Source organism: Antedon bifida, chromosome 3 (assembly GCF_963402885.1).
Source record: "Antedon bifida chromosome 3, ecAntBifi1.1, whole genome shotgun sequence".
NCBI lineage: Eukaryota > Metazoa > Echinodermata > Crinoidea > Comatulida > Antedonidae > Antedon > Antedon bifida.
Genome location: NC_136228.1, coordinates 26,964,137 through 26,976,443, shown reverse-complemented (window position 1 = coordinate 26,976,443; position 12,307 = coordinate 26,964,137). Strand labels below are relative to the sequence as shown.

General features: G+C 32.6%; 1 protein-coding gene across 3 annotated transcripts in view; it reads left to right on the top strand.

Moving 5' to 3' along the window:
• Positions 1 to 367: 367 nt before the first annotated feature.
• Positions 368 to 12,307, top strand: part of LOC144837532 (acetylserotonin O-methyltransferase-like) — a 16,722-nt gene continuing 4,782 nt past the window's right edge. The window contains exons 1-6 of one of the 3 annotated variants that reach the window (XR_013611521.1): positions 368 to 637; positions 1,486 to 1,666; positions 1,853 to 2,028; positions 2,396 to 2,540; positions 2,622 to 2,888; positions 3,517 to 3,788. Coding sequence is in view for 2 of the 3 variants with exons in the window: in XM_078692701.1 (XP_078548827.1) it covers positions 563 to 637; positions 1,486 to 1,666; positions 1,853 to 2,028; positions 2,396 to 2,540; positions 2,622 to 2,888; positions 3,517 to 3,737 (1,065 nt within the window). In the remaining variant the exon portion in view is untranslated. Of the gene's footprint in view, positions 638 to 1,468; positions 1,667 to 1,852; positions 2,029 to 2,395; positions 2,541 to 2,621; positions 2,889 to 3,516; positions 3,952 to 12,307 lie in introns of those variants that run through there. The other 2 variants (XM_078692701.1, XM_078692702.1) reach the window with 2 other exon arrangements.

Sequence of the window (12,307 nt, the reverse complement as noted above, 5' to 3'; positions counted from 1 at the left end):
TATTATAGTTAACGCTGAAATTACTGTGTATTCGATAAGCAAGAGTTATTATTACTAGATGGTACGCGAGCGAAGCGATTGTACCATTTAGTAATAATAACTCTTGCAAAGGTATACAAGCTAGCTGAAGGAAATTCATCTTGAAAAAAATCAAACAAACTTGACCTTTTGTCTTTCAGTGTCGTCTATTTTTTATGATGAGGCTTAAAAAATATGTTATCGAATTTACGGCTGTTGCCATAAAAGGTACACATTATTACTTATTAAGCCTAAGGAAGGATGACTTTGTACTGAAAAGTTGACCTCAAATCAAGAAGTCTTTTACTATTAATCTTGCTTGAAACAGGTTTCAGCAGATTACAGACCCTGAACTGCTGTCATCTTCATACCAAAAAAAAAGTATAATAGCCTGTTGTTAGAATTGGAAGTTGATGTGATGCCAAAGGAACCAGCCGATTTTATTATCACATGATACTTTTATTCATATTTCAAATCGTGTTTCGACGACGGTGGCCTATAGAACTTTCAATTTGTATACTGCGTGGTATTGTACAAGACCAGCATGGAAAACGAAACTAATTCAAGACTGTGGCCTACCGTTCTTGTGGATATTAATAATGGTTTTGAAAAATCACAGGTTTTTATTATTATTGTTGTTTTTGTTAAATTTACTTAAATTAAATTTACCGCTTGTTTTACAATAATAATTTATAAATAATAATATTCAAATAGTGAATGAATGAATATTCATTATTTATTTTATATAACATCTAAATAGATTCCTGTCATTTGAATCAGATTGAATAAAGGCCTAAATTTGATTCACATTGAAACCGTACGATATATTTGGTTTTACTGTAAAATATTTTTGTAAAACAATATATATAATTGTAGGTGTTATATAATATAATATGTAGGGCCTATATTTGATACTTCAAGCGAGTGGATGGTGCATAACCGAAAAACACACACTTTACTGATAAAATATGCATTCTCAAAGATCCAGGCGTTATATATTTTTGCTATTTTATAGAGTTCTATAAGTTTAATCTGTACATACCGTATTTAATCGAATAAGCGTTTGCTTTGAATAAACGCCTCCCTCTCATAAACTCCCCCATAGAACATCATTTGGAAAAAACGCCCACTCGAAATGTCCTCGAATAAACGTCCCGCCACATGTTTAATAGGCTATAGTAAAGTCATATTTCCACTCTAATAAGTTGCTGTGGGCATTATTCGTGTTAAAAGCGAATAAACATGTGTTTTAGGGTAATGAATTTGGGGTGCTGAATTCAAAACTGCTGTTTACCCGACTCAATTTTTAGAATTACAATGTGAGAAACAAAATGGCCGCCATTTCTGAATTAATTTGACTTATAACTTAATTGATCTTTAAATGACGTAGCAAGCTAAAATTGGTATCCTATGTTTGTTATACGATTTCAAATATACTTAGGCCTATTAGGATTACATTTGTTTAAGGTGTTATTTGTGACAACTGAACTGCAATTGTATGATCTCCTTGCGACGCATCCAAATGGAATGACAGCCAATGAAATAGCCAGCAGGAAGGAACTCAATCTGGAGGCAACGGAAAGAATTCTCGACTTTGTCGCTGGAATAAAACTTATTAAAAAAGATTTTAAATCTGAATCAAAAACTGGTAAGCAAATGAATGCATCTCTTGTAGATTCGAAGCTTGCTAGGCAGCGCGTACGATAACTGGTGGAACCAATAATAACATTGCGTGCTATTTACACTAGGGGTATAATTATTTTTTAAGCAGGGACATGAATAACCTATCTGAGTTACGAAGATCTGAATTTTTTATTTTTCATTTTTTATTTAGCAATTTACAAGAATCTTCCTCAGATTGCAACATTTCTGCAATCAAGTACGCCTAATAGCATGGTAGGGGCTATTATGCATGCTTCCCGTATCAAATACCCCTTGTACCAGCATTTGATGACAATAATCAAGACTGGCAATCACACAGAAGCTTACAAACATGCATTTGGTTTTGATGTAAGAATATTAGTATAATTATTGTATTTTGTTTTAATAACACCGCCGTGTACAGATATCTCTGTGTGTTTCACGTGAACCGAAGACTTCACCTAATATGGCGTGAATGAGTATATATAAATTTATGACCGGACATTCAACTTATAAATTACACTATACGTTTTAAATTTAAGCTTTATACTATTATACCATGAATTATTTGTTGAATTATTTTTGTCGTGGTGACAAAATACACAAAGAATGTCAGCCAGACAGGCTGTTTGTGCGCCTCAATTTCTGACATTTAAAACAATATTTCTATCTGTTACACCACAAAACCACCAAGGCACATATAACACAACTGAAAACTCATTTTCCCTTTCTTTAGGTTACATTGGAGAATAATATTTATAAATCAGATATATACTCGGCAACGTTTCTACAGTTTATGCATCAGATATCTTCAATTACCTCTCCTGGGGTTGCAAAAACATTCGATCTTTCATCTTTCTGTGAGATATGCGATTTAGGAGGTATTTTCTTTTCGATATCTTAATGAACAGGATGTTAATTTTAGTTATAGCACTACTACATTATCATTCTTCTTTATGCAGGTGGTTCTGGGGCATTAGCATACGCCTTAGCATCTGAATATCCAGACGCAACTGTAACAGTGTTTGACTTGGCTTATGCTGTTGAAGAGGCTAAGAAAATTACACCAGACGACACTCAAAGACAAAAGGTCAAGTTTGTTGTTGGGGATATTTTTCAAGATGAATTTCCTCCAGCAAACTTGTATACTTTTGCAAGAATTATTCATGATTGGGAAGATGAGAAAGTGCATCAGCTACTGCAGAGGACTTTCAAATATTTGAAATCTGGTAATTGGCCATGAAGTTTAGAATATCGGACTGTGCATATTGTTTGGTTAGACCTGTCTGTCATAGTGTCCTTCAGATGTACATACAATATCGTACATGTAATTCGAAAAGAGTAGGAAATTCCCGGTGGCATTATTTTTTTTCCTATCAAAATAAGCCAGAAATCATGAATAATTCATTAGAATAATTATGACATAATATGGAACATGATAGAGGGCGAGTTCTTTCAAGAACATGTTTTTTTTAATAGTTGAGAGAGATTATTTAGAGGGTTAGGTTTCAGTATATTTAGGAAGTAGATCATCTATCTAGCAATTCTTTATAATAGAAAATAATTAAGGTAATGAATAAATAATATTCATGATTTCTGGCTTAATTGGATACAAAAAAAAATGTGCTGATCATGGTAGCCATTGTTACAGGGCCTAATCCGATTTCCTTATTTTCTAAGGACGAATTATATCTGATACCTTGATACATTTTGTTAAACAAGTTAAAGCACTATCACTATGACAGCTGCGAAATCTTCCCAAAAATAGTATCCTTCAATTCATTCAATAAAATATTATTAAACTGAGCAGCTATACCTCCATGCTATAACTATAGGCCGTCTATCTTTTCCCCACAGGTGGTGCTGTGTTGATAGCAGAACATCTACTGAACGAGACTAAAACTGGCCCTCTAGAAACGCTCTTCTTGAACATGAATATGATGGTTGAAATGTCTGGAAGAGAAAGAACTGAGACAGAGTACCGTCAATTATTGGAACAACATGGATTTGTTGATTTCCAATGCAAATCTGTAGGAGGACACGGCAGTTTTCATACGATGATTGCTAAAAAACCATAAACATAATTGTGTATGCCTGTTATTGGTAACCAAATCCGTATCGTTAACAAGGTACTGTCTAATGAGACGGCCGGATGTCGTTGCTATCCGGCCTTCCACGATTCCTTATGACTTAGGATTAGGGTAAAAGGTTCCAACTTCAAGGTCAATAATTATTACTGTACTAAGGGTTTATAATGTTTTGGTTAGAAAATAAAAACAAATTACATAACAAGCAACCATAGTTATTTATGTATTTATATTACATAGCCTATGTAAATACGTGAACGTGATTGGTTGAAACTGCATCACATGACTACCGCTGCGAGGATCGTAAATCGTATATATCCTCGAGTACGATGATATTGACTGAGTAATTTTCGCGTAACTATCGTGTCGTCCGTGGCATTAAACATATAAAATCCAGTAAATTTTCGAGTACGATGATATTGACTTGAATTCATCCCATCCATCCTCACAGTTTTCATATCCATCGCATATACGTAGGCCGTGGGCGTACATCCACCACTTAAAACCACATTGGAATTGTTCATCATTACAAACATACTGCGTTGTAACAAAAATTGTTATGCAATATAATATTATTGTCATGCAGTCGGAAAGCCGCGTTGGTAACGCATCACTGATTTCATTCATTGTGAGGGCGCGCTTCGTGGAAAATGTTGGAATTTTTGCTATTTTAGTACACTTAGAAAATGGTATAATTTTGATATTAAATGAAATCAATAAACGTATTTCAATAGTTGAACTACAAGCGTAAATAATGATAAAAACTGTGATCTAAATTCCACAGATTTTTTGTTTCAAGAAATATCATTATTTTATGTATAAACTTTTTTACTTTAATTTTTTTTTAAATGATGGTAAAAAATCATTAAATTTCATATTTTCTAGATAAGGTTTCAAAGCGAATTTAAAATCCTTTCAAGATAAACTATTAAGCTATCTATTAAAATAAAAATCTAATTTTAAGCTTTCTTGGGATGCAACTCCCACTAATCAAACCAAACCTACTACATTTCTGTTCTGTTTCGATCGAAAAATCGCCATTTTGAAACTTTGTTTACGTTTTACGAAGCTGGTACGAATCGTCCCGGACCGAATCGTGTCTGTGTTCAATACGGTTTTCATGCAGGCGTATTACGTCATAGGCCTAAGATTTCAATTTGCTCCCCGATTATTGTTCTATTTGGTTTCTGAGCTAGGAAAGGCTACCTACTATAATTACTTACTTGATTTCTAGCCTAGCTAGGCCTAAAAATAGTATTTTCTAGGCCTAGCTAGGCTGAGTAATTCTGATACAATACTAATATTAGATAGGTAGGCCTACCCTAGTGAGTGTTAATAATAGTAGCTGGGTATTCTATAGTCTAGGCTGGTGGTAGGTCTATCCCAGCTCTGCTCATATACCAAGCAAGAAGAAGCCTGAAGGAGAAACTAGGCCCAGAACAAATAAAAAACTGTTAAAAAAACAATAAATGGAAAAACAAAAAAAAATAACCCATTTTCAATTTATATATGGGGAATGTTTTATAAAATCGGGCATGTTTGTTTCAGAGACTCAAACGTGTATTTTTATATGGTCATGTTTTTAAAAAAGATAATTATGGGCCCAGCTGAAACCAAGATATAAAAATATAAGTCCATCATTTACTTGAGTATTGTCACAGTGATTGGTTGGTACTCAGTATTTCAGTATCTGGCAGTAAATGTCACACTTGTATATAAATATTACTTTATTAGATACAACTTGCATTTCACACAAGCAACCAATTTTTTTTTTACGTATACAGAATGTGAAAAAGCAGTTTTTAATACAAATATCTTTCAAACAATACTGATATAAATAGTAAATACTACTACTGTATATAAAAACTTGCTTTTATTTAAATAGCACCTTGTTCATCAAACATAAGTAATGAGTCTTACGGTTGTACTGATTTTATGATTGTTTTATATGTTTATATTATATGTATCTGTGTGACTCTGGTTAATAAAGTAAATCAATCAATCAATTGCAACTTAATTTATATCTTATCATTGACTGATCTGAAACGCTTCTAAAACTTGAATGCGTATGAATGTATATGTTATATTATTATTAGCGAATAAAATGAAAAACTATCAGCTGCAGCAATGATATTGAAATCGAGAAAACCATTACAGCTTCCACCGTCCAACCTCATATTGAAGAACGAGACAGAAAATCGTTGAGTCTTGATACCAACAAAAAACCTAAAATGAAAATGAATAGCTGCAATGTAATGAATGAAACTATTTAAATAATTGTCACTATGATATGAACAAAACATTGCATCGTTATACAGTATAATTATTCAACAACCTGAAAACATTTTCAGATATAGGCCTACCATGAAAAAGCAGCAAATACAAAATTTCCTTATGTCTGTTTATTGTAATAATTATTAATATTATAAATAAATTGTACCCCTCAGTTGTCAATAATTTTACTATAAATAAATATTTAACTATAGAATAGGTAGGCCTATACCTGTATCAGGCTGCGATTTGCTTAATTATCTTTTTAAAACTTCCCAATGCATCTTCAATATAGAGTAGGATTGTAACGATACTTTAATAATACTAAATTGTAACTAAAGTATTTAAATTATAAACAGAACATGTTACTAGGCCTAGGCCGATATAATACGACAACGATCCACCAGGTCGTGCATATACTCACCTACAACAACTCACAATCAACACACCATGCACCACACACGACGGAACTAGTGCCGCGAGACGTAACAATATATGACATGAGGACCTTTTTTAAAATGTTCGCTATAGGAAGCTTAAATAGGGTTTCAAGCCAATTTTAACGTAAAACAGACTATTGATACTTACTCTATCCATATACGTCGGTTTTTTGGTAATTCACTGTATGGGATGCAAATCCCACTAATGGAAAATTTGTAAACAAACACCTGTTAGAAAACTTCAGTTTTGACGGACGCACACGAACTTTGGAAAGAAATTGTCGCTGACAACAAATCCAACAAATTATTCAGAAAATTAGGTGACCTGCGACATCTTAAACATATAAGGAACTGATCTTACCATATATGGTTAATTTTTCGCCTACTAATGTTTATTAAACAGCTATTAAATGACGTATACTTTATGCTAATGTTTTCGCGCGAAACGTTGATGCTTCTGTGCCGAGAGAGGGCTTCTAAAATTTATGACGTCATGCGAAGTCGAAAATTCAGCGATAACGGTCATATTTCCCAACGCGGCTCTCCGACTGCATGATTATCTAACAGTTACTGAAGCTTCTTCGCGATTCTCCGTAAGCAAAGCAAAACATGTGTATAATACGGTTACTAAAAGCAAATGTGAAGATTGTTTAAAATAACATTTTGTGGTACAACATGGCGTGATTCCTAAAAGGTAAAACACTTTCTGAAAGTGTGGTGATTTCATTCATTTGTCGTAACACAGTTGTCGTAATCATGCAGTGATTGGCAATGTTGTAAACTTTAAACTTATACTTTCGTTCTAAATCGGTATACTTTATCGTAACCAGTGAAGAGTTAAATTACTTTAATTTAATTTACATATACACCCATGCTTTGTTAAAAGTTAAGTTTAATGGTATAGAATAAACCAATGAACGGACCTCTATTGATGCCAAGAACGTGCCAATAATTCTTTATGATGAGACTTAAAAAATATGTTATCGAATGTACGGCTGTTGCCATAAAAGGTACACATTATTACTTATTAAGCCTAAGGAAGGATGACTTTGTACTGAAAAGTTGGCCTCAAATCAAGAAGTCTTTTACTATTAATCTTGCTTGAAACTTTTTATCAGGCAATCATTACACAAAACAAGGCAACTATGTTAAACAGATCCAAACAGGTGTCATCAAACACAATCCTTTCTCTGCTGTTACAATGGGAAGCTAATAGTCCAAGAGCATTAGGGTTTGACCCGGGCATTTCTGGTAACAAGCTATTTTTTTCAGGAAAGGTCCAGAACTATGATTGGAACATCATACTAAAAGTCCTGAAAAATCCTCCTTGTGCTCTCCGAGAAATCCAAGATGGCGTCCAAAATGGCTGCCATTTTAATTAATCTATAACTTTATAACCGCTTGTCATAGAGTATTGATTTTGGTGTCAAATAGTTCACGATTCCTATTGGCTCTAACAGAACATTTTGTCAAAAAATGGTCGCTACTGCAGTTTCTGGCAGTTTGACCTTTGACCTGGTCTTATCATATCTCGGTAATGGCTTATCATAAAGAATTGGGATTAGGCCCAAATTGTTCAGAACATGCATATTTTTATTTGGTGTAATGAAATATTTTATCCCAAAATGACCGGAAGTGAGGTTATTGACCTCTTCCTGACCTATTCATATATCTTTTACCGTATCTCAAGAAATATTTATCGTATAGCGTTACTTTTGGTGTCAAATTGTTTGGAACATATACATTTCTATTTAGTCTAATACAACAATTTGCCCTAAAATGCTCGGAAGTAAGTTAAATTATTGAAAATTTAAAAAATCAGAGAGCTGCATAGGCAGAGTATATGAATACTGTAGATAAAATCAAAAACAAAGTTTTAACTCTGCCTTAAAACATGTTTTGGGCATAGCACATCATCAGGTAAAGTGAATTGTTACAAAAAAAAAAATATCAAGTCAATAACTAATCAAAGTTGGTTAATTAAACAAAAAATGGGTTTTTCCACAACAACCGTTACATTTTATTGGGTAGTTGAATAGTGTTTTGTTGTTTTCAACAATAACCTTGAGGGTAAATTTTACTTCGATAGAACAAAGAATATCGGTAACACTTGTTACAAAAAATGGACACGACCAAATAAATAGGGAAACGTAAATTCTCATACTAGTTATGGTTAAAATGTTATTGCTACAAAATGTCACCCAATGAATACATTTTAAATGCTTAATTTGTCTTTAAATCGCGTTACATACGGGAATTAGTGCTTTGTTGAAATCATGTCGTTATTTTTATTATTTTATTATAGAAATTACAATAATTATTTTTGTTCATAAAAGTATAACTTTTATGAATTTAGGAAATGTATAGACTTTTAAAATACTGTGAAAATGAAATTTGTAGGTCATATACATTTTAAACACTATGTACATGGCATATATTATACTCCGGATTGTCAAAAACAAATGTAAAGACCATTTTATTTTTTATGAAACCAGGTCATTCCTTGTTTTAAAAGAGAATGCACTCTTGAATGTTCTCTAACTGGCAAGCCTAGACTTTAACTTTTTAACTGTTTAAAGATGAAAACAAATTAACGTCATAACTGTTTGGGCAAACATGCAACAACACCCATACAGATGAACATGATGATAATGATGTGAAAAAAGCAACAAACACCAAGATGTTGAAGATGCATGAATGACTGTAACAGAATGCTGCTGATAAATGTTACAGAGATTTAAAGACCCTTATTATGCATTATTTTCAATATATAATAAATCCTATAGGGCATATGGCGATAATTTTTTCATCTTTGTGAACAGTTAAATATGTAACTGGGGGACTAGCCCAAATGGTAGAGCGCTCACTTAGTATGTTAGAGGTACCGGGATCATTGCCCGTGTCTTTCAATCTATTTTTCATGGATTTCACAAGTACCAAATAAAATCTGAATCTGAAAAAAAAATCTATGCATGCTGGGTAAAGGGTGTTTGATGCGAAATACCTAGGGTACATTCTCTTTTTATCATAAATAAACCATATAACGAACATTTAAAACAAGGAATGTTTCAAAATGCATTATTTTTAATAAGTCAACAAGGCTATATACATCGCTGCATGCGCGTGTGCAAATTTGAGTTATTGTTTACTGACCGACCGACCTACCGACCGACCGAAATTGCTGAAAATGTTTGAAAATGTTGATAACATTTTAAAAACATTTATATTTGCCTCCAAGTATTAATATCGAGTGTCAAAATAACGAAAAAATATGAATATGAGTTAGTGTTTACCGACCGACCGACCGACTAACCGAAATTGCTGAAAATGTTTAAAAATGTTCAACATTCTTTTAAAACATTTATATTTGCCTCCAAGTATTAATATCCAGTGTCAAAATAACGAAAAAATATGAATATGAGTTAGTGTTTACCGACTGACCAACCAACCGAAATTGCTGAAAATGTTAAAATGTTTAAAAACATTTATATTTGCCTCCACGTATTAATATCCAGTGTCAAAATAACGAAAAAATATGAATACTAGTTAGTGTTTACCAACCGACATCGTGAGCTATAGAGTCGCGTTTAAAAATCTAATCTAAAAATTGCAGATAAATATGGCAAGCCTCAGCTGTCTGAAGTATTCAAAATATTATATTATTATATCATTTTTTTATTATATTATATATTGTATTGTAATGAATTATACGTTTTGCATTATATTACTTGGTTTTAGCATTATATTATATCTATTTCTAATATATTATGTGAAAAATGTAGGCCTAACAAATTATTGACTTTTTGTATTATATTATTCGGTTTTGGCATTATATTATGAACATTTACTATTATATTATTAATAAAATACATTATATTATAATATAATTGTATTATATTAAACCCATTTACCTTACTTTATAACATACAACATTATTATATTATACGGATTCGTTAGTTATATTATTATTTTGTATGATGTTTATTATACGTCACGGCTCATTTCAGTTCTTCTAACTCTTTCTCTCCCTCCCCCTGTTCACTAGCAATCAGCGGCAGAATCTGAATTGTGTGACTGTTGAAGAATAACTATACTACGTACTAGGCCTAGCCTAGGCCTACTAGGGGATCTAGCCTAGATGTAGCTAGTTAGACAAGTGACCAAGGACCACCGGACAGCTACAACTAATACTACAATACAATAATACTACTAATGCAATAACTACTACTGCTAATACTTAGGCCTAGCTAGTAGAGTACTAGGTAGGTTAGCTACTACTAGGCTCTAGGGGGTTAGGGCGTATGTATGATGTTAACTACTAGGCCTAGGCCTACTAGTACTAGCCTAGGCTTGGCTAGGCCTAGACTTAAGTTGTAGTAGGCTAGGGCCGGGCCTGCTGCCTTAGGCTAGGCTGCTACTACTACTACTACTAGGCAGCCAGCCCATGATGGTTACGAGTAAGCCAAAATTTTGGATATAAGTAAACCAAAATTTGGGTACGAGCGAGTTGGCATGGGTACGGGTTGACCTGTATCCTTCTTTCTAGCTAATCGTACTAGGCCTAGGCCTCAAGTAAGTCTACGCTACCCAGTCCGGCTACAATATGGTCTATTTTGTTTTATAGCTTTATTGATAGCTGGGTTCAAATCTGGGTTGGGACGGCTTTTTCTCATTCTAAAACAGAGTTCCTTATCATAATAAAATAATATATGAATTTATTTGTAATAGTACCTAGGCCCTAATTGCCATTGCATTTATTATTATTAATTATATATTATACGGTTACCCCTTAATTATACTATAGTATAATTTCCTTTATATAAAGGAGAAAGATAGATATTATAATATTTCTTTTTTATCATACAATACATAGTACCTATTGGTATTATATCTAAAAATACAAAGGCGGCTAACACAGATAGTTCCATATATACAGTACTCTCTTATAAATAGATGTATCTCTCCAATCTACCTAATCTAATAATAGTACTATTAGCATACTACTTACACTTTGTAGACAAGAAGTAAGTTGTATACACCTAGAGGACTTATGGTAGTACAGTCGAACGCCCTCTCACTGGCCCGGTCAACATAATCTATACCTAGATTATTACAGTAATTAAAGTACATTATTACAGAGATTTTTTTTTTTTTGTTGCAGAAATCAAAGTTATGTGTATAGAAAGCAGTACTCGTATTAAAAACTAAGCAGGTTGTACTCTTGAACGCAAACTGGCAGGATATTTTGAATATTTTTTATTGTTGAAATGAATGGAATCCTAACTTCTTTGCAACAACTGGAGACGAAGACATATTATGACCCTTTTATTTAAATTTATTTGAATAGACCTTCATGTAAATTCATTAAAGGCTATATGTTTGTTTTATATTTTAATATGTGATAGTAGAAAATCATTGTGTATAATGAGGACTAAGAATCTGATATTCACTTGCATTCTCATCTTTTACAAATTTTATTTATAATGCTGGTAATGAGTTTAAAATTTAATTATATTGACTAGTTTTGATAATCATTATTTCTTTTGTGTAATATAGTTCATATATTATGTATTGAATAAATTGGTAAGGCCCTATACTGTTATTATTTAAGGAAAGTTTATATACACTTATTTTATGCCTACTTAGTATTAATTGTTTATATAAATATTTTGTCTAATTGCCTTGATTTTTTGTATAGGCCAATGGCATCAATGTTTTTCTCAACGCAAATTAGCCTAATAATGCCACATTTAAACACATGATTCATTGATTTCTGATATTCTGTACTTGAGTATGCATTACTAAAATAACCAAGTAGTTAATATATTTCATTTGTAATGTATGTATAAA